The sequence below is a fragment of the Neopsephotus bourkii genome, unplaced genomic scaffold (genome assembly GCF_033783945.1).
Source record: "Neopsephotus bourkii isolate Nb327-2 ecotype Australia unplaced genomic scaffold, CSIRO-AGI_Nbou_v1 NB_1721, whole genome shotgun sequence".
Lineage (NCBI taxonomy): Eukaryota > Metazoa > Chordata > Aves > Psittaciformes > Psittacidae > Neopsephotus > Neopsephotus bourkii.
This window is the reverse complement of record NW_026902195.1, coordinates 672,781-694,981: the sequence shown is the minus strand read 5'-3', so window position 1 is coordinate 694,981 and position 22,201 is coordinate 672,781. Positions and strand designations below refer to the sequence as shown.

General features: G+C 53.4%; 2 protein-coding genes across 4 annotated transcripts; both read left to right on the top strand.

Annotated features, from left to right (window-relative positions):
- The first annotated feature begins 273 nt into the window (after positions 1-273).
- On the top strand, positions 274-5,043 carry STOML2 (stomatin like 2). The gene is made up of 10 exons (XM_061376528.1): positions 274-362; positions 1,253-1,405; positions 1,686-1,785; positions 2,459-2,517; positions 2,804-2,905; positions 3,531-3,665; positions 3,774-3,918; positions 4,227-4,306; positions 4,501-4,629; positions 4,745-5,043. Exons 1-10 carry the CDS (start codon positions 312-314, stop codon positions 4,874-4,876), a joined length of 1,086 nt encoding a protein of 361 aa, XP_061232512.1. The 5' UTR covers positions 274-311; the 3' UTR covers positions 4,877-5,043.
- Positions 5,044-5,813: 770 nt separating this feature from the next.
- Positions 5,814-19,650, top strand: PIGO (phosphatidylinositol glycan anchor biosynthesis class O). 3 transcript variants are annotated; one of them, XM_061376539.1, is made up of 12 exons: positions 5,814-5,867; positions 6,172-6,665; positions 7,997-8,140; positions 10,356-10,479; positions 11,451-11,610; positions 12,045-12,218; positions 14,073-15,645; positions 16,145-16,348; positions 16,658-16,860; positions 17,617-17,687; positions 18,284-18,400; positions 18,652-19,650. In XM_061376539.1, exons 2-12 carry the CDS (start codon positions 6,173-6,175, stop codon positions 18,821-18,823), a joined length of 3,435 nt encoding a protein of 1,144 aa, XP_061232523.1. In that variant the 5' UTR covers positions 5,814-5,867; position 6,172; the 3' UTR covers positions 18,824-19,650. The 3 variants fall into 3 exon arrangements, with proteins under 3 accessions (XP_061232523.1, XP_061232524.1, XP_061232525.1); XM_061376540.1 differs by lacking the exons at positions 17,617-17,687; positions 18,284-18,400; positions 18,652-19,650 and adding an exon at positions 17,195-17,365; XM_061376541.1 differs by lacking the exons at positions 17,617-17,687; positions 18,284-18,400; positions 18,652-19,650 and having other exon boundaries at positions 16,654-16,834.
- The last annotated feature ends 2,551 nt before the right edge of the window (positions 19,651-22,201 follow it).

Sequence of the window (22,201 nt, the reverse complement as noted above, 5' to 3'; positions counted from 1 at the left end):
TGGAGAGCGGTCAGGAGCCCTGGGGGACATCAACCAGGAGTCGGGACGGACCTTCCTGAGGGGTTTTGGGGATACACGGAGCATGGGGAGCTTCCCGTGTTTGATTCTAATTTAATAAACACCAGTTTGGAAACCGATCCCGGCTCCTGCCAGCGGAACCAGCGGCAGCGGCCGGCAGGGCGGCCCGGGCGGTGCACACGGAAGGGGCGGGGGCTCCCGGAGGGTTTCCGGGGCAGCGGGGCGGCACGGCCGGGCCCGGCACGGCAGGGAGCGGGGCCGAGGGGAGGGAAGGAGGGCGGGCGGCGGGAGCGATGCTGGCGAGGGCCGCGCTCCGGGCAGGGCCAGGCCTCGGGCTGCTGCAGGTGAGGCCCCGGGGGGGTGCAGAGGAGGTCTGGGGGCGAATGGGCACGGGGGGCAGCGGGGGTGGGGGGGCCGGGCGGGCTGAGGGGTTAAGTGGGGAGAGCTGAGGGAGCACCCGGGGGGAAGCGGGTCCTGGAGCGGGGCAGGAGGTGGGGAGGGACGGGGGAAGTGGGGGGGGAGGATGGGTCTGACCAGGGAGGCCGCATGGCAGCCCTCGGGTGTGTGAGGGGGGCTGGCTGCAAGGGTGGTGAGAGGGACTCTTCATCAGGGACTGTAGGGATAGGACAAGGGGTGATGGGTTCAAGCAGGGAGATTCAGGTTGGATATAAGGCAGAAGCTCTTCCCTGTGAGGGTGCTGAGGCGCTGGCACAGGGTGCCCAGAGAAGCTGTGGCTGCCCCATCCCTGGCAGTGCTCAAGGCCAGGTTGGACACAGGGGCTTGGAGCAAGCTGCTCTAGTGGAAGGTGTCCCTGCCTGTGGCAGGGGTTGGAACTGGGTGAGCCTTAAGGTCCTTTCCAACCCAAACCATTCTGGGACCATTCTAGACCGTAGGACCTGAGTGGGGCAGAAGAGACCCACACACACCCTGGCTGTGTCAGGGAGGTGTTATTCCTCCCCCAGAGTGGGAATGTGAGGGAAGGGGGGACATGGAGAAACCTCCAGCATGAGGGTGAGCCCCCATGCCTATGGGGACAGCCCACGGGCGCTCCTACTGACTCTGGGGCCCAGGTCTGCTCCCTGTGGGGGCAGCCTGTGTTCCTCACACAGCACAGGCGGGCTTGTTGGGGGCATCAGAGGTGCCCTGGTGTATTAGGGCTATAAGCAGTGATCCCAGATGGGAAAGCAGGGGTGGTGCAGCCGGGTCTCAATCCCTTTCTTTCTCCTTCCTGCAGCGCTCCCATCAGCTGAAGCGTGCAGCATGGCTGGCCCCAGCTCCGCACCGCTTGAACTCCAGCCTGCCTATGAATATTGGGGTGCTGTTTGTGCCACAGCAGGAGGCTTGGGTGGTAGAGAGGATGGGCAAATTCCACCGAATCCTCGAGCCTGTAAGGAGACACTTTTCTCCCCTTCTGGATTCTGCAGGTTTCTAAAGCTGTGCGAGGATTCGGGGGTTCCAAGCTTATTCTTCCAGATCTGTCTGTAGACTAATTTCCCACGGTGGGGTATTGAAAGCACTGAGAAACCTAAGTTCTCCCCATGTGTAAAGCATGCTTGTTTTGCCTGCAGTATGTGCAGCTTGTAGCATACTTTGTTTGCACAGCTTTCTTTGGGGGGGGAACAGAATGGGTTAGAGGGCCAAGCCATCTAATCCCACCCTTTCCCTAGGGTTTGAACTTCCTCATCCCTCTGCTGGATCGGATTCGTTATGTGCAGAGTCTCAAAGAGATCGTCATTAACGTCCCAGAGCAGTCAGCTGTCACCCTGGGTAAGGAACAGCTTCTGTGTCCTGCCCCTTTCCTGCTGCTGTGTTTGGGGCAAGCAGAGGACTTTGTGGGGACAAATGGAAATGGCACAGACTCCTGCACTCAGCCTTGTCCCTGGGTTGGCTGTACTGCTGGTCCTGAGCAGTATAGCCAACTGCAGTATAGCAGGACTCAGGAGGTCCTGACTGCCCTCTTGGGGCTGTAGCTGCCTCTTCGTGCTGGGTTGAATGTAGTAAGGTAACAATCTGGTTTTTAGATGTTTTCCTGTCTTGCACCACAAAAACCCATCTGTGTTTCTGAAAAAAAGATTTCAAATCAAGTTAATGGGCAGCTCTGTTAAAATTCTAGTGTTATGGTTTTGTTGTGTCTTGTTTTTCCTCTGCTTCTATCTTTATGAAGGTAACTAGGGCATGAAATGTTTTGCTCTGGAAACCTGAGACTTCTTGTTTATTAGAACAGTCAATATACAGTGTTTTCTGAGGCACGTCCTTTTTACAAAGCCTCTTAGACAAGGAGATCTGTTTTCAGCCAGTCCCTCTTCTGTGCCTACCTCCTTACACCAGGAAGGAAAGGGATGACCCTGCCCAGCTCTTCTGATTCTGCTGAGGGAGAGGGACTTGCCATGTTCTCTCTTTGCTGCTGCAGTAAACAGGATGTATTGTTCTCTCCTGGCAGATAACGTCACCCTCCAGATCGATGGTGTGCTCTATTTGCGGGTTATGGACCCCTACAAGGTATTGCCAAACTTGCAGCCTCTGAGCTATGCCCCACATGGTTTGTGTGTGAAGTGCTGCTCAACTGGCTCCCTTCTTCCATCAGCACACGCCTCACCCTCTGCCTGGCTTGATGTGCCCCATGAGGCGGGTGGGCTGAGCACCCAAATCCCTCCTGTGGCTCCAGACTCCGCTTCTCTTTGGCTGGAGTGTCTGTGGCAGGTTTCTTGTTTTCCCATCCTGCCTTGTTCAGGGGGTTCCTTCTCAGCACTGCCATGTGACTCTGTTGTTTGCTCCTGCTCTCCAGGCCAGCTATGGGGTGGAGGATCCTGAGTACGCAGTGACCCAGCTGGCCCAGACCACCATGAGATCTGAACTTGGCAAACTCTCCCTCGACAGAGTCTTCCGGGTGAGCTGGGGAGGTAGATCACAAAGCAGCCTCTCCCTCAGCCCCAGGGCAGGCTGATGGGCTTAACAGCAAAACGCCCTTTGCTTAGAGGGCTTCTGGCTTCTGTTTCCAGTTGACCTATTAGTGAATCCTTTGAGATGGGTCCATTTTGGTTATTTTTTTCCAACAGGAGCTATTTTTTACCCAGCCCTGGGTTAGTTGGAAAGGTTGATAGGGTAGCGTGTGCCCAGACCCAGCTGGTTCAGATGCGTTTCTCTTGAGGCGGTGACACTTTGCTCAAGCCCAGAATTAATGACCTGACTGACCTGGGTCATGGGGGCTGCAACCTTCATGCCGTGTTTGCTGAGCAGGAACAGGAGCTGTTGGCATTCCTGCACAGTGTTTGCATCCAGATGTACACCAGGTGCTTGTGTCCCAGCAATTTCAGCTTGGGGCACTGCCCTCCTTAGGAAATGGAGACCTCTTCAAGAAATGTGGGAAGCACGTGACACTGCTTTATGCTTGCGGAGATGGGGTTTTCTGGCTGGCTGTGGCCTGTGAGGGACGGTGTCTGTTTTCCCCTTGATCTCTGTTTCATCCTGAGCACCTCTTCTTTGCTCTCTGCCATTCCCTTTGTGCCTCCCAGGAGCGTGAGTCCCTCAATGCCAACATTGTGGATGCCATCAACCAGGCTTCAGACTGCTGGGGCATCCGGTGCCTGCGCTACGAGATCAAGGACATCCATGTACCCCCACGTGTGAAAGAATCTATGCAGATGCAGGTTTGGCTCCCTAGGAGGGTGGTCTGGAACAAGAGGGAAAAGTCTCTTGTCTTGCCCCATGGGTGGGATTTCTCCAGCATGGCCGTGGTGTCCAACCTGTGTTTGCAGGTGGAGGCAGAGCGACGGAAGCGGGCAACAGTGCTGGAGTCGGAGGGGACGAGGGAATCGGCTATCAACGTGGCTGAGGGGCAGAAGCAGGCCCAGATCCTGGCATCAGAAGCTGAGAAAGCTGAACAGATCAACAAAGCTGCTGGTAGTGCGCCTAGGCTAGGATTTGGGGGTCCATAGCCATCTGCACTGAGGGGTGATGCTCCTGGGAAGAGACCACATCACTGTTTGTGTGCCAGGCTTCCTCAGCCACGCTGATCCTTCCCTACTGGGGCCTTCAAGCTGTGTGTGTGGCTATCCCGCAGCCTGGGGCAGCAGGAGGTGTGTGGCAGGAACACAGCCACGCTGCTGTTGGGGAAGAGGAGGTTTTGCACGCATGAAATAGCCTTGATTTTTCTCCTTGCAAGTACTTTGTGGCAGTTCTGATGTGTGTTCTGTTGTGGTTCATTGCAGGAGAAGCCAACGCCATGCTGGTCAAGGCCAGGGCAAAGGCAGAGGCTATTCAACTACTGGCAGCTGCTCTGGCACAGCAGGTGAGTGATGGCTCCTTGGGGCAGCCACTGCTTTGGTGCTGGGCAGGTAGAACCATGACTGGTACCTGTCTTGCACACTTCAAAAGCAGCAAGCAAGGGATTTGCTATGCTGGGGACCATGATGAGCCAGGGGGGACTGAGTGATCCCTTGGTGTTACCTGACCCAGTGCTGAGCCCTCTCCCTCTGTCCACAGCATGGCAGTGCTGCCGCCTCTCTCTCAGTGGCAGAGCAATATGTGAATGCCTTCTCCAATCTTGCAAAAGACTCCAACACCCTCCTGCTGCCCTCCAACACTGGCGATGTCACCAACATGGTTGCACAGGTTAGTGTGGTTGGACCTTGCCTCTTGCCTGATGGGATGTGAAAGGGGCAGCCCAGTGGAATCAGGTCCCCTCCTCTCTTCATCTCCTCTTCCGTGGTGCTCTCATTCCCTCCAGGCCCTGGCCATCTACACCACGTTGACCAAGCAACAAACTGTGAAGACCCAGGATGAGGCACCTCCAGTGTGTGAAGAGCCCCAGCCTCCCACCACCGAGGTGTTCAAGGCAGAGCAGGCTGGCTCCAGCTAGCAGGGCCAGCAGCATCTCTCACCCTTGCTCGGGACCTGCTGGGATACGGCAGTCTTCTTCTGCTGTCTTCCCTGGTCAGGTGTTCCCTTTCCCTCAGTCCTTATTTTGTATTTGGATTTCAATCGTGGAATAAATCGTACCAGTGCTGGTGCAGTGGGTCCCTGGGAGCCTGACCCCACCATGTGCCATTGAAGAGGGGCTGTCGCTCCTAAACAGGCTCCTAACAGGAGCTTGCACTGATACATAATGATATACAGGAGTTGGGCAACCCTGTCCCAAGGCAGAGAGGCCTGATCCAGAATGGGCTGGATTGGAGAGGACCTTAAAGGTCATCCGGTTCCAACCCCTGCCATGGGCAGGGACCCCTTCCACTAGAGCAGCTTGCTCCAAGCCCCTGTGTCCAACCTGGCCTTGAGCACTGCCAGGGATGGGGCAGCCACAGCTTCTCTGAGTAATCTGTTTAGGGCCTCAGCACCCTCGCAGGGAAGATCTTCCTAATGTCTCACCTCAGTCTCCCCTCTGCCAGGTTAAAGCCATTTCCCTTTGTCCTGTCCTTACAGGCCCTTACCCAAAGCCCCTCTCCAGGTTTCTTGTCGCCCCTTTAGGCACTGGGGCTGCTCTGAGGTCTCCTCGGAGCCTTCTCCTCCAGGCTGAACCAGCCCAGCTCTCTCAGCCTGGCTTCAGAGCAGAGCTGCTCCAGTTCCCCATGGGGATCCTCATTGTTCCCTTCCTCTCCCACTAGCTGCCCCTCCGAGACCGCGGCTCCTCTGTAGAATGGAAGGAGGGGGACACCCCTATCAATCAATCAATCAATAAACTAATTAATCAATTGGAAGGGGCGCCGCGGTGGAGCGGGGATTGCGCAACCCTGGGGAGCTCAGCGGCTCCAACCCGCCAGGGGGCGCTGCCATTCCCAGCGCCGCCCCTGTAGGGCCGCCGGTGCCACACGCGGCGCTTCCGGGGGAAGGCGGCGGGCCCGAGGCGGCCGCAGGTGTGACGGGACGGAAGCGGGAAGGGTGAGCGGGGCCGGGGGGGTCCGGAGGGCCCAGGTGGTCTGTGGAGGGTGTGAGGGGCTGGGGGACAAGAGGGGAGACCGGGCTTCGGGGGTCCAAGGGTTTGGCTGTGAGGTGGTGGCCCGGGGTGTCAGGGCACGGCCCGATAAGTCGGGGTGCCCCAGGCTGGGCCGCAGCGTGTCTCGGAGTACCGGGGCCCGGTCGTATGCGGTGAAGCCGTGGGCTCGGGTTGGGAAATGGCGGGGGTGATGCGAGGCCCAAGCCTGCCTGTCTTCCCCTTAGGATGCAGCGGTGGCCGGTGCTGCTGTTCCTGGCCTGGGTCTGCCTTCTTTTCTTTGCTGGCATCGGGCTCTTCATGAGCGGCTTCTTGCTCACCCGCATCGAGCTCGCCAGCAGCAGCTCCTGCTCTGACCCGCTCCTGCCGCCACCCTGGGAGAGACAGAGCCTCCCGCCGGGCTCCTGCTGGGCACCCCAGCGCTTCTCCAAGGCCGTGCTTGTCATCATTGATGCACTACGCTTCGAGTTTGCCCGCTTCAACCCAGCCAAAGCCAGCCCGCTGCCCTACGAGAACAAGCTGAGTTTCCTGCACCACCTCACAACCTCCCAGCCCCGCCATGCCCGTCTCTACCGCTTCCGAGCAGATCCCCCCACTGCCACCATGCAGCGCATCAAGGGCCTCACCACCGGGTCACTTCCCACTTTCATCGATGTGGGAAGCAACTTTGCCACCTATGCAATCCAGGAGGACAATCTGCTGGCACAGCTGGTGCAGAACGGTAGGTGAGCAGGAGCTGTGTCCCATGGGAACAGGGCAGATCACTGGACCTTTATTCCCCTATCCTTTGAAGGAAGCTGCTTACAATACCTCCACTCTATCAGCTAACTCTTTAGCTGTACTCAGATGACAGTTACAATGTAGTCAGGGTTTCTCCATCTTGTACTGGGAGCAGGAAGGAGTTAGGACTATGGCTTCATCATCTTCAAAGATGATGAGAAACCAGGTGAAAGTGGCTGTGCTGATGGCGACTGCCACAAGGTCACCTCCACGAATGGCTGCACTAAGCCAAGGGCAGTCGGTTGTGTCGTGTTTGCATTCAGGTGAGCTGCAGTACGAGGGAGGAGCTGGTGCCTACAAGGAGGACTGTGCTGTGGGGCTGTCATTCAGGCACAAGCCGGCATGGCTGGCTGGCTGCGCCTGTTGGGCAGCAACCTCATTGCATTTTCTGTGGTGTTTGGTGCTTAGTGGAGCTATAAAAGGCTTGTTAAGTTAGGACAATGGAATAGAGAGACGGGAATGGGACACAGTCAGTGTTATCCACAGAGATTTCCTTCCAGGGTCAGAGTGACACAAATACTAGTGCTTGGGATTAGGTAATATGGCTGGGTTGTCCCCTACCCTGTGTGCAAGCGAGGAGGCCAAACTGAGCAAGTCATTCAAGTTGAAAACCAGAGATAGACCTTGTTCTGCAAGAGCAGCAGCCTTGTAGGAAATAGTTCTGCTCCAAGGCCAGAGAGGCTGTGTGGAAATATGGAGGGTTTGATGGTGGCAGGCAGAGTGAGCAGGGCGAGGGCAGTGGGAAGGACCAGTGCTTTTGCCTTCTCTTTTTTGTGTAGGAAAACCCACCATCGTAGTATTATAAGCTGGAGGCAGGGCTCATGGCTTCTGCTCACCCCCTGTCAGTGGTTATCTACTGCCTTGTGTTGTACAGGGGGGCCTTGAGCAAGGGTTTGTCTGCTTCATGCTGAACCTTACTAAGTGCTGTGTTAGTGGAAGCAGGTACTGTACTAACAGGCCTGCTTCCTGGCCTGTTCAACCCACTGGTCTTTCTGCTGGGGTGATGTGTCAGAGGTGGATTTGGTGCAAGTGGGCTTGGTGTGCGGGGCCCTGGTAGGATGAGAAACAGGGCTGGTTGCTGCCTGTATTCAAACTCATTTATCATCAGCCAGATGGTCATTTTAATTTTAGGTCACTTTTGAGTGTGGGTTGAAGCGGAGCCAGTGCTCCAGGCCCTGACCTGGATCTGCCCAGGCTCTTTGCGCTAGGTTGGATAACAGCATGACTTGCGTAAGCTCCCTGGTCTCATTAATTCCTTTCTTGCTAACTCAGGAAGAAGAGTGGTCTTCATGGGTGACGACACTTGGGAAGGACTCTTCCCAGAGAAGTTTTTCCGCTCCTATTTCTTCCCTTCTTTTAACGTGAAGGATCTTCACACTGTGGATGATGGGATCCTGCAGCATCTGTATCCAACTGGTAAGCAGCTCTTTCCCCAAGTCCTGGTTAAGTGCTGTACCTGGGTCAGGGCAATCCCAAGCACAAATACAGGCTGGGTGGAGACTGGGTTGAGAGCAGCCCTGAGGAGAAGGACTTAGGGTGTTGGTTAACAAGAAGCTCACTATGACCTGGCAACGTGTGCCACGAAACAGTCACAGGGCTGGAGTACCTCTCCCATGAAGAAAGGCTGAGAGTGTTGGGGTTGCTCATCCTGGAGAAGAGAAGGCTTGTAAGAGTCTTCTAGTATCTAAAAAGAGGGTAACAAGGAATTTGGAGAGGGGCTTTTGACAAGGGCAGGTAGTAACAGGACAAGGGGGAATGGCTTTAGCCTGACAGAGGGGAGATTGAGGTGAGGTGTGAGGAAGAAGTTATTACGTATGACAGTGGTGATACCCTGGCGCAGTGTCCTGGGTTCAGCAGTAGCAGTCATTTTTCTCCTTCTCAGTAGCTAGTGCAGTGCTGTGGTTTTGACTTTCAGCCTGAGAACAGCGCTGATAACACTGATGGTTTTAACTGTTGCTCAGTAATGTTTACTCTGATCAAGGACTTTTCAGTCTCTCATGCTCTGCCAGGGAGGAGGGGAAGCTGGGAGGGAGCAGAGACAGGACCCCTGGCCCAAACTAGCCAAAGAGGTATTCCATACCACAGCACGTCATGCCCAGTATAGAAACTGGGGGGAGTTACCCAGAAGGGCCAGATCACTGCTCGGGTTGGGCTAGGCATCGGTCAGCAGGTGGCGAGCAGTTGTATTCTCTTCCCTTGTTATCAGTGGTTTGTTACACCTTAGTTACTGGACTGCTCTTAACCTGTGGGATTTAGATTCTTTCAGTTCCCCTCCCCATCCCTCCTGGAGCTGGGGGAGGAAGAAGGGAAGGGGTGAGTGAACGGCTGCATGGTTCTGAGTTATCGGCTGCACTTAAACCATGCCACACAGGTTAGCCAGAGAAGCTGTGGCTGCTCCATCCCTGGCAGTGTTCAAGGTTAGGTTGGACAGGGCTTGGAGCAACCTCCTCTGGTGGAAGCTGTCCCTGCCCATGGCAGGGGTTGGAACTGGATGAGCTTTAAGGTCCTTTCCAACCCAAATCATTTTATGGTAATTTTTTCATTTATATAGGGGTCCTGCTGCATGTTTGGGGTAGGGCTCATGAGTTTTTCCTATTACAAAGTGGCACTGGGCAGTCACACACTGCTGCCTGAGGATTATAGTGCTCTAGCTGATAAGCCAGCTTTTGGGACCTGTAAACTGTTCCTGTTAAATACCTTTCCTCCGTTTGGGAGAGGGTGCAGCTTGGTGGGATGAGGTTAGGCATCTGCATCTATCCTAGATACACACTGGCAAGATGGAGTAGGAGGAGCAGCTTAGCTTTGACATGTGGTTGCCCAGGCAGGCACACAGTGCTCTCTCTGGGAAGTGCAGCCAGGATGCTGGGGCACAGTACTGCTGTCAGCAGAACATGGATAGCTCCTATCCATAGTCCTGGGAGGAAGGTGACATGTGAGATTGGTTTGTGAAATTTAGGTTATTTCAGACTCCTCTCTGAGATTCAGGGACCAAGGGGAATGCTCTTTGCCTTCTCTATGTATGAATCTAAGTGAATGAAGGGTGCAGTGGCCTTTCCCAGAGGTGTCCGTGTGCCTTGTGGCTCTGTACTTCATTGTTTACCTCCAGATATGCAGGTTTTCATGTGTCAGAGCCCTGAAGCAGGAGTAACTTTCCTGAAGAGGATGGAGTAACTTTCTAGCTATGAAGGGCACTGGTTGGTGTTCTGCGTCCATATCCTGACTGGGATGCAGAGGAGCATGTTGATGAGTCCAACTTGAAATATCTCCAGGCGAGGACTGGTGTTCTGGGTTCTCCTTTTTCTGAACATCCATTTGGTTTAGCACAGTTTGTGGGTGTTTGAGGTAAGGGTGTTTCAGTGTGACTTGGGTCATTCTGTTGCTGCAGGATGGTGAATAAAACCCATGGATACTGGGGCAGTGCTGGGCATTGAACTCCCTGTGGTATTGCTTGGCACCTGCAGACCAAGAGTGTGCCTCTTAAAACCTGCATCCATCTGCTTGAGAGCTAGGACAGGAGGGGAAGAAACAGCAGTTTCCAGAGGCAACCAGCAAGCTCTGGTGGGAGGTCCCAAGCATAGATCCTGTTCTGAACCCAAGGCTAGCATGTGATAAGGGTGCTCTTGTTTTGCAGTGGACAGTGGTGAATGGGACATGCTGATTGCTCACTTTCTCGGTGTGGACCACTGTGGACACAAACATGGGCCTGACCATCCTGAAATGGCAAAGAAGCTCACCCAGATGAACGAGATGCTCAGGTGATTGGTGTGGTGGTGCGGGATTGACATTCCTTCAGGCAGCTGGTGGGGTCTTCCCAGGGGATTTACGGATGCAGAGGGCAACAGGGAATTCTTACTGTGCCTCTTACAAGGAGAATGGCTTTGGCCAGTGGCATTTGAAATCCCAGCTGTGGTGTAATCTTGGTTGCGTAGACACGTGTTCATAAGAGGTTTGGTTTCAGAGGTAAGGCTGTCTTCAGGCCTTGGAGCTTTGGTTCTCAACCAAACCATCAGCTGATGGTGCAGCTGCAGTATGGCTGAGTCTCACTCCTTCGATCTCTGAAATGGAGACTGTCACATTGAGGTTGGCTATTGTTTGAGAATCAGCTGGAGAGCCCTGGCTTGGGAATGCTGCATTTACTGTGCAGGCCCATGGTCTACACCTCTGTGGTCAGAGGGCAGAAATCCTGATCACACAGCCATGCCTCAGCTCAGAATGCTTTTGACTCTCAGGACTGCTTTAATTTTTGATGTTACAAGGAGCAGGTAACTTGCCCTTCTGCACCTGAGAGTGCATACCTACAGCATACTTGAGGGACAAATCCCCCCTTTTTTCCTTAAAAATAAGAGATTGCTCACACAACATGAACCAATGTATAGGACCCAAATAGAAGCAGCCTAAAATCCATTCCTGCTGGGAATCCTTCTTTTGAATTGTGTTTTATCACAATCCCTGAAGGCACTGAGGGACCAGCTGCCATTCACTGGGGCCAAAGCAAGATCAGTTCACTCTGGCTCAGGCCTCTGCATTTCCAGTTTGGTTTTAAAGTATCTGTTGCTCTTGTACCTGGCTCAGCTACAGTTCTGCATTGTCACCTAGTTTTGCCCATATCTTTTTGTGGATTTCACCTCTGTGGTGCAGGCAGATTTGGTGGGCATATGTCCTCTCTTACTTGGGCTCTTTGGGCCTGTGCCCAGGTAGGAGCTAACCTTCCTTATCCCGGTGCCAGGTCCTTAGTGGATCACCTGGGGAATGACACGCTTCTTCTGGTGGCTGGGGACCATGGCATGACAGAGACCGGAGACCATGGTGGCGAGAGTGAGAAGGAAGTAAATGCAGCACTGTTTGTGTACAGCAGAACACCCCTATTTGCCACTGGCCCTCCGGAGGTGAGAAGCTGATCCTTAGTTGTCACTGCCTGAGGTGGCATCTGGGGTGAAACCTGCATCCTGGGGTTACAGAGCATAATGGTTCTAGTGGGATTGTTTAGGTTGAGAGGAGTCTGTCATCTTACCTAGGAGAACAGTGAAAAAGCTGACAAAGGATGCAGGTGGGTAAAGGGTTTGGGACCTGTGTTCAGGCTCTGAGGGGTTTTGAGGTGAGGCCAGGTAAGCTGTTAGACAGCCAAGGCCATAGCCAGGGACGTCCCCTCCACAGGGCCCTTGGGGATTGCAGAGCTTCTGCCTGCCTCTGCGTTTTCCACTCCTGGCTTCCCCAGATTCTTCTCTGAAGAGGAGATCATCTTCCCTATCACCCTCCAGCCCAAGTGAAAACCTGTGTTGTTGTGTGCTTCCTGAATTTCTGATTCCTCCCGTCTCTCCAGGAGCCCGAGGCCATTCCCCAGGTGAACCTGGTGCCCACTGTGGCCCTGCTGCTGGGTGTGCCCATCCCCTACAGTAACATAGGGGAGGTGATGGCTGAGCTGTTCTCTGGGGACGGTGACACTGCGTCTGCAGCCTTGCAGCAGCTCTCAGTCTATCATATCAACGCCAAGCAGGTACGCCCTACAATAGGTCTCCCACTGAACCAGAAAGGGGAAGGAATGTTTTTTTAAGGCCAAACCTATTCTGTTTGGTGGAGGTGGGACAGTGACATGGTGTTACCTTTATGGAGAACTTATTTTGAAGAGTTACCTTTTTGCGGTGTTTTCTTCAGTAAAAGGCGGCACCATTTTCCAAACAGAGAAATGAGATACCCATTTAGTAAACCCATTGAGATATACCCTTTTAGTGCTTGGTGTTGAGTGCAGTGGTGTGGAAAATACTGCCACCGGAAGTGGCATTCACTTCAGGATGAGGGTTGGTCTCCAATAGTCAGAGATGGATTTGGTAACTGGTGAGGCTGGTGTAGAGGCAGGTTCCTCAAGACTGAAGATGACGGGGGGCAAGTCTCATTAATGGGGATTCAGTAGCATAAATGGGTGTTTTGATGCTGCTTCAGTTCTGGGGGAGAAACAGGGTTAGCTATTCTAGATCAGTGGCAAAAGGAGAACAGTAACAAAGGACTAAATAAAAACCATGTAACGTGACAGTAGAGTGGGATAGGGAAAGAACAGTTAACAGCAAGCACAACAAAATACAGAACCCCAAAAGCTGAATGACAGAATTTGAGAGTGACTATACCAGGTGTAAAAGAAGTCCAGGCAATGAAGCAGGCCACATGCCAGGGAAAGCCAGAGCCTCCATGGAGGACGTGAGGGCCGTCTTGTGGCTCTCAGCATGCCTCGGAACCAGATTTGCCGCACGTGTTGCAGGGCATGTGTCAGCAAAGTGCCAGTGTGCCTTTGAAGGACTCCTGGATTGCAAGGAGCACAAGAATAACTCCTCCAGCCAGCTTCTCAGTGTGCCAGGTGTACACCTGTGAGGAGAGGATATGGTTGCTGATGGGAAGAAAGAAATGTTCAGCCTCTCTTCTGTGTATTTATAGGTCAGCAGAGTGCTTTGTCATTTAGAGGTGGTAGTTTATGTTACTGAGGACATTGATTATCATCAGTTAGAAATTAATTGTTATCTAGTCTGCCTGCTTAAATACTTGCACTCATTTGAGAAGGTTTCTGGCTCGATCATGTTGGTGTTGAAGAAGATTTTGCATACCAGGGAGGTCGTGCAGGCCTGCAAGAGAGCTGATGCATACATTTGCCATTCATGGACAAGAGCAGACTGATTCTGTTTGTGCTCTGAGGCAGCTGTAAGGCATGTGAAGACCTGGGTGTGTTTCTGGGCTTGAGCAGATCTACTGTTGAGCAGCTGAATATTTGTAAGGGCACCCTGCCCTGGTAATGCCTTTGTAAGACTTTTTTAATGACTTTGGGGTCATAGCCGCCTCTACTGCTGTTGTCTTGAAAGGAGAAGGAAACAGAACAAACTTTCCTTAGACTATACTACAGTGTGTTAATGTGCCTGTATTGAAGAAGGAGGAACAGTTTGATTTGATCCACTATAAGCTCTTTAATTTGATATCTATCCTCAGCAAACAAAGTAAGATCAACACTGGGTGCAGATTAATAGCTTGTAACGACCCAAAAGTTTAGCGGGACCTATACGAAGACTGTAAAAGCCCTTAATGATGCACAGTGTTACCAGAGGTACACCTGCAAGTGAAGAACTGAGAGGAGCCAGTTTGGCTGTTGGCATGGATACTTCACTTGAGAGGGATGTCACTTTGCCAGAGGGATTGTGTTCCTGCGAGTCACATCCTGGATATAGGTGACTACCTCTGGGTGATGCAGCTGGAGCTGGTCTGTCCCTGCAGGGGACAGCATACAGGGCCTGTTTCCATTCTGAAGGGATCTGTGTAAGGAGGTGAATCCCATTCCCAGTGTCCCTGTCTAACCCTGTGTCCTCTCCCACAGGTGGACCGCTTCCTGCAGTCCTACTCGCTGGTGGCTCAGGACCTGCCAGCAGAGCAGCTCCAGCACCTACAGGAGCTCTTCTCCAGCGCTGTGGAGGAGCACACACAGCTCTTGGACCAGGTGCAGGGGGCAGCGTTGGTGCCTCCGGAGCTGGAGTCCAAGCTGGGAAGTCTCATCAGTCGCTTCCAGCTCTACCTGCGGGAGGCACGGGCTGTGTGCACCCAGTCCTGGGCCCGCTTCAACTCCCTGCGTATGGTGGGGGGCTGCACCCTTATTGCTGCTTCCTGCTTGCTCTGCTACATGGCTGCAGAGCTGGCCGCATCATCAGACTCCTTCTACCGCAGCTGCCTCCTGTACCCGCTGCTCTGGGGCCTTGTGGTGGCTGTTCTGCTTGGGCTGGCCCATGTGTTCACCCAGGAGGGGCCGGATCTCCTCCTGGTGTCCTCATGCACAGCCGCTGCTTCTCAGCTGGGATTTTTCTGGCACTGGTGGGGCCGGCATCCCAAGCGAGGCCTTTTGGTGGGCAGTCAGCCGCCTTTGGCCAACATTGGTCTAAGGCAGAGGCTGCGAGCCTGGCTGGGGCTGGCATTCCCCATGGGCATTCTGCTCTTCCGCTGCGGAGCCATGTTCTCTGATAGCTTTGTCGTGGCCGAGGCCCGGGTGGCCCCATTCCTGCTGGCCTCGCTGGTGATGCTGCTAGTAGGGAAGCTCCACTGGGATGGCCGCCTGACTGTACCAGAAGGCCCCAAGCAGCAGGTCCTTGGCTTTAGCTCTTATCGGAGAGAGATGTGGTACCTGCTGTGCCTTGTGGCCATGCTCCTGGTCTGCGTGCGCCTCTCTGGTTTCTTCCACCAGTGCCGTGAAGAAATTCCTCAGTGCCGGCCTTCTCTTTTCCTCTCCCCGCTTGCCAGCCTCAAAAATACACGGGCCAAGAACCTCTTCTACCTCCTGTGTGTGGCCTTGCTGGCTGGGCTGGTCTATGCAGTGCGGAGCTGGCTGCGACACTATGGCAACCTCAACAGCTCAGACCCCCTTGTGCTCTTTGTGCGCTGGGGTTTCCCACTGGTGGTCCTCTGCATTGCCTGCTACTGGGCAGTTGTCTCCAGCGCTGATGACTCTCTAGGTAAGCTGCAGGAGCTGGTGCAAGTGGCAGTTGTTGCCTTTCCATGGGCTGTCTATGGGCTAGCATCCGTGGGGCTGCTGCTCCTGTTGTGCAATCCGATGACAGTGTTTGCGAAGGACACATGGGAGTCGGCAGGATCCATCGTCACTCCATACCTGGGAGTTCCTAGCTCTGAAGTGGACTTCCTCCACGTCATCCCTCAGATCTACAAGAGGATTCAGGAGTCTCAGAAGAGCCGCCTGGAGCAGGGCAGCTGCAGGGCCACTATCGCAGCATATGGGCTGGGCAGCGTGTATTCAGCAGCCCTGGTCATAGCACTCACCCTACTGGGCTTCCTCTTGATGCTTCTGCACAGTGAGCGGCTGAGTCTTGCCTTTCTGCTTCTCTTCCTGGAGGCCTTCGTGCTGCTGCACATCCACACACGTGCCAGAGGCCTTGCTGGAGATGCTGGTGAGTGAGGGCTCAGTAGGGCATCCTCTGGGTGTGAGAGCCGGGGCCTTATCTGCTGTGACTGTGTCTTATTTCCAGCAGGAGCAGCAGGGTCCGGTCTGCTCTTGGGGGGTGGTGTTACACTGATCCTCAGGGATCCTCCTAGCTGTATTGGAGCTGCTTCAATCCTCTAGTAGAGATGCATGCAGCAGGGGCATAATGCAGGAAGAAGAGTTGTCCCTTGTGTCAGGGAAGGGGCCTCTGTACCTATCCCTTCTCCCCAGAGTGCAAGCAGGCATCAAACCCCACTGTTGCTGACTGGATCCAGCAGAGGGAAGCAGGGGCGTGCCTGGCCCTTCGCTGTATCTGTGGTGGGAGCCTTACTGGTTTCTGTCTTCAAAGGAGACAGTATGGAAAAGGAACCTAGAAGAAAAGTCAAGAGCTGTTTTTTTGCTATGGATCTGTCTTGTTCCTCAATGTTGATATTTCTTCCCCCTCCCTTTTTCTTTTCGTCTCTCAGAGCCTTTTTCTGTGCCCTGGTATGCAGTCATCTCCTGGCTCCTTGCTGCTTCCCAGTTCTTCTATTCCACAGGCCACCAGCCCATCTTTCCGGCCATCCATTGGAATGCAGCTTTTGTGGGCTTCCACCTTGACCACAGCACCAACCTCCTGCCTGCTGTCCTGGTGGGCGCCAACACCTTTGCCTCCCATATCCTCTTTGCAGGTAAATCACTTTCTTCCTGGGCTGTTGAGCCTGAGCAGACACGGTTCACTGCTTTGCCTTGTCTGGAGGCCTGCAGGCTGAGCACGAGGCGATGAAGGCTCCAGCACCAGCTGAACAGCAGCATCTTCACTGTCCCCTTCTGGGGCCACAGAGATGCCCGTGGCCTGCAGCCTCCATGCAGTTATGCCTGAACAGCAAACTGGAGCTGGGGTATATGCTTCCTGCACATCCAGGGCATGATGGCAGAGCCTAGACTGCTCCTCACCTCCTGGGCTTGAGTAACTTCATGTGCCTTTGTCCTTGAGGTAGTTGGCTGCCCTCTGCTCCTGCTTTGGCCCTTTGTGTGTGAGATGCCCAGATTGCAGAAGAAGAAGTCCAAGAAGGAACCCCGAGAGGAACTGCAGGAGGTGGAGGAGCACATGATGGAGATGAGGCTGCGGGAGTCCCCAGAGAAGTTCTCCACTGCTCTGCTGCAGCTGGGGCTGAAGTACCTCTTTGTCCTTGGGGCACAGGTATGGACAGAGGTGGGAAGGCTGCAAAGAAAGCTGTCTAACACGAAATTGGTGTGCTGTGGGAATCATGGGGCACTGTGATGAGGGAAAGGGGTCAGGCAGGGCCCAGACAGGCCTATGGGTGCCATGTCTGGTGGAAGGGCAGCTGCACAGGTCCTCTTTTCAACCATGCCATTTGCTCTGTGCTTTGAGAGGGGCTCCAGCACAGAAGCCACAGTGCAGATTAAGCTGCTTTTCATACCTATCTGCTCAGAGAGGGAACGTCTGTTCAGAAACTGCAGGGTTGTAATCCTGCTCCCCCTCTTCCCCACCATGCCTACCTATTTTATACCAGCTCTGGTTTTCATCTGGTCCTGTGCTGTGGTGATATGGGGAGCTAAACACCAGGAATGTAATCCTGTGAAAGAAGCTAATAGCTTTCTGGGATTTAGCTCTTCAAATTGTTTTCCTGTATGTCCAGACCAGACACAGTGCAGGGGAGGGATCAAGGCCTGTAGCAGAGAACAGGAGTGAAATACTGGGTCAGGTTAGCCAGTGTGAGTCTTCCTCTGTACTGTCCCAGTCTGGCCTCAGGAGGGCCTGCGTGTGCCTCAAACTGCTTCTGTTTCCTGACCTGAGGACACAATGGAAGGGAATTCTTTTTGGGATGGTTATTTCTGGCATGCACAGTTTCATAGAACCTTCAGATGTGAACATAGGGCCCAGGAGGTCTTTCCAGGGTAACCTGTAACTTGTTTTTGATGATCTCCCCTGCAGCTTCTGGCCTGTGTTTGTGCAGCTATGATTCTCAGGAGGCATCTCATGGTCTGGAAGGTCTTTGCCCCCAAGTAAGTCCCAGGAGTTGCTCTGGTGCTGGGTTAGGGCTTCTGTCCCTGGTGTCTTGACTAGAGTTCATAGACAGTAATGCTGGAAGAGACCCTGTAATCGATCTTCTGACTGTTCCTGCCTAGCAGAGGCTACAGGACTGTCCTTAACTAATTCCTGCTTCAGGTTCAGAAGCTGGACTTGAACTAGAGCCTGGAAATTTCTCTCCTTATCTTGATTTCCAAAGACATACAGAGGCCACCTGGAAGCTAAAAATATTCAGGGCAGAGAGCCAAAGGCAGGGATACCAGACCAAAAATGGTAAACCCAGAAATGCTAAACTAGCAAACCTAATAGATTTGTGTTGGGTGGCCTTAACCTCTGAGGGATTAAGAAGACCACCTGGGTGTTGTCCTGAATGGCCTCTAAACTAGAGGCATGCCTGGCTTATAGCTTGCAGGCAGCAATTGCTGGGGAGTGAATGTAATTCGTGTTTTAGGGTCTGGGGTTCTACCAGCCTCTCACTTTCAGGATAACCAGCCTGCTGGGAATAAGGGTAGCAGCCTGTCTTTGCAGTCACATACCTGCCATACCCTTACTGCGTCTGTTGTACTTGCAGGTTCCTCTTTGAGTCACTGGGCTTTGTGGTGAGCAGCATCTGCCTCTTGCTGGGGATCTCCCTGGTGATGCGTGTGGACTGTGCTGTCAGCACCTGGTTCAGCCAGCTTCAGCTCAGGTAGCGTTGGAGATGTGGGGAACCCGACCTGCTCATTGACCGAGGCTGTGGTTGTCTCCTTTCCTCCCTGGGGCTGGGAAGGATCCGTGAGCCAGCAGCTACGAGTGCCTGCCGACAACACACAGGGTTTATCCCCAGCTCCCTGCCTCAGCGCTGCACAAAAGGACTGGAGCCAACTGTTGCCCGCTCTTCGTGATGGTGTTTCTCAGCAGTGGTGGTCAGAGCTCTCTATGGGTGTTCGTTGGCAGCAGGAGGACTCTGCTGCAGGAGCCCAAGAAGTGCTCCTCTGGAGAAACACCAGCCAGGGCGGGGTATCTTGCTGCTGCTTTCCTGACAGCTGTACCCACTGTGCAGCTTCAGTGGTCAGCAAGGTGTCACCGTGCCTGTGCAGAGACAGTGATTCATGGGAAAGGGGCCTGCTGACAAGGGGTGAGGAGGTTGGGAGGAGAAAGAAGGTTCTTCAGCCACCACTTCTCTTCACATGCTCAGTTTTCGTGCTGGAAGCAAAGCACACATGGTTACACATGCACAGAGTTCCTGGGGTGTCACTGGCAGCTGATCCCCTGTAAAGTGAGTTGGCTGCTCTGTAGTGAGGCCCCTTCTGCCCTACACTCACTCCCATTTTCCTTCCTCAGCCACAGGGAGGACACTAGGGAATGCTCTGGGCTACCTCATACAGCCTGAAGCAGGCTTAGCTTGTTAGGGAGTAGTACCAGGGAGAACTCTGTCCATGACCAAGGAACTTTACACTTGTCGGCCTCTTGGTGTCCCCGTGGGCTAGGCTGTAGCAGCCAGGGCTTCCGATGTCTTCCTGAGGTTGTGCTGCTGAATGCCAGTTGTTGATTTTGAACAATTAAGATGCAGTGACAGAACATTGGCTCATCCCCTTATTGGGTCTGGTCAGAAGGAAAGGGGAGTCTAGAGTAGTTGTCCCAGTGGCAGGAATGGCCTTGGCATGAGCTCCAGTGTCTGGTGCTTATCTCACTCTTGACCTCAGTGTTCTGCATGGGTCTTCATGCCACAAGTGAGCTACCCCAAACCCGCCCTTAGCTGCTCAGTGTATTTCTTCATGAGCAAAGGCTGAGGACAGTGACCATGGTTTCTGGACCCATCCCAGCTAAGTTCCCCCTGCAGTTTTGATGGGAGCTGGAAATCCTTACTGCCCTGAACCACTGTGTGACATTAATTGGTGCTATGAAAACTTCAGTCTCTTTTTGCTCTGGAAAGAGCTGAGGACTGCTTGCCTGGGATTCCTGTGCTGATTTTTGTTCTGATCCCATTTGGTTTTTAACTCTTGTACCGTCACTGCCCCTGAGTTCCTCACTGCAGACTGATAGCATAACTTCAGGCTCTTCCTGGAGGTACTGGTTCATGCAGTGTCCTGGGGAAGGTGCCTCAGCACCTCTCTCATCATTTCAGCACTTGCCATTACACCCAGGTGCCTGGTCACTGTGGAAAATGGCTTTTGAGGGCAGATAGCTCTTGTATTTTAACCCCTGCAATATGTTTGCTCAGGCTTTAGGGTGAGATTCCAGGGAGGCTTAAACTGCTCTAACTTCGGGCTTCAATTTCCACTGCCTGGCCTCCTGATCTGCTGGCTGTGCTGTTGCACCTCAGCCTCCCATATCCCCTGCATCATTTCACCCAACACAACCAGGGACTGTCTTATAGCTGGCATGACTCCCTGGGCTGCACAGTGGGGAAGCTGGAGAGGGCAGGAACAATTCAGCCCACAAACAAGAGAGGCTTAGAGTCCCACCCTTAAAAACAGATGGTTTGCTGTATACTGTGACTTCTTGGTGCCTGTATGGTTCTTGGTACTGAGGGACCATGCTGATGGGTGAGGGGTGCATCAATGTGGAGAGGAGGAAGGGGATGGAGCTAGCAGCTACCCAGTAAATTTCCATCTAATGTGAAGTTAGTCTAGATAATACCTCTTGCTAAACTCCAGTGCTGGATCCCAAATAGGTCTTCTTGTAACTTCATAACTTAGTCAGGAGTTTGCTGCCTTGGATGCCTTTGTGCTGGCAGGAAACCTTATGGTCACTAATGCTGTAGAATTGGCTTCTGATGTCCCCACAGCTGCTACTGAGGCCCATGGGCTTTCTTCTGGGCCATTTCTGGGATTAGTTCCTTTTCCAGTGGTCACCATAATGCTGCTGAGCCTTCCCATGCTCATCGTTTGTGGTCACAGCACTCAGCAGGCGCTTGGGAATCCTCTCCTTATCTCTCCACAATTCTCCTCTGCCTGCCTACGGGGATTTATGGCCACATGGTGGAGCAGCGGGGACAGCAGAAAACATGCACATTCATCTCGACAGAGTCCAAGCAAAGTTGCTTTATTTACAGTAACAAAGCTTTTACTACGTTTGTGCTAGTGATATAGATAGCAGTAGCCTGGAGAACATTAAGAAGGACTACAGAGCCCTTGGAGACGTGGTTAGGGGCTTTGGAGCTCAGACAGTGTTTTCATCAATTCTCCAGGATAAAGGGGAGGACCTTAAAAAGGCTAGGCGGATTTGCCAGGTTAACAAAGGGTTAGAACAGTGGTGCCATAGTCAGGGGTTTGGGTATTTAGAACATGGGACTCGATTTGGGAGGCCAGGTCTACTGGAGGCTGGTGAAGTTAGGGTCTAACGGAGGGGAAGAGCGGTTTTGGTAGGAGGCTTGCCAGGCTGTTCAAGGATGCTTTAAACTAGATGTGCTGGGGAGGGGGGGGGGGACAACAGAGCCTTGGGGGACATGGTTTAGTGTGAGGTGTCCCTGCCCATGACAGGGGAGTTGGAACTGGATGATCTTAAGGTCCTTTCCAACCCTAACTGTTCCATGTTGAGTGCGCCCTCAGCAAGTTTGCCGTTGACACCAAGCTGTGTGGTTCAGTTGATACGCTGGAGGGAAGGAATGCCATCCAGAGGGACCTTGACACACTTGTGAGGTGGGCTGATGCCAACCTCATGAAGTTTAACCATGCCAAGTGCAAGGTCCTACACCTGGGTGGGAGCAATCCCAGGCACAGCTACAGGCTGGGCAGAGAAGAGATTCAGAGCAGCCCTGCAGAGAAGGACTTGGGGGTGCTGGTCGATGAGAAAATGAACATGAGCCGGCTTCAGTGTGTGCTCACAGCCCAGAAAGCAACCGTATCCTGGGCTGCATCAAAAGGAGTGTGACCAGCAGCAGGTCGAAGGAGGTGATCCTGCCCCTCTACTCTGCTCTCGTGAGACCTCACTTGGAGTATTGTGGAGAGTTCTGGTGTCCTCAACATAAAAAGGACATGGATCTGTTGGAACAAATCCAGAGGAGGGCCACGAGAATAATCAGGGGACTGGAGCACCTCCCATATGAAGACAGGCTGAGGAAGTTGGGTCTGTTCAGCCTGGAGAAGAGAAAGCTGCGTGGAGACCTCATAGCAGCCTTCCAGTATCTGAAGGGGGCCTATAGGGATGCTGGGGAGGAACTCTTCATTAGGGACTGTAGTGATAGGACAAGGGGTAATGGGTTAAAACTTAAACAGGGGAAGTTTAGATTGGATATAAGGAGGAAGTTCTTTACTGTGAGGGTGGTGAGGCACTGGAATGGGTTACCCAAGGAAGTGGTAAATGCTCCATCCCTGGTAGTGTTCAAGGCCAGGTTGGACGAAGCCTTGGGTGATACAGTTTAGTGTGAGGTGTCCCTGCCCATGGCAGGGGGAGTGGAACTAAATGATCTTAAGGTCCTTTCCAACCGAAACCATTCTATGATTCTGTGAGTCTACATTCTTGTCACCGCAGAGATGCCAAGGAGTGCTGACTGCTCGTCCAGGGC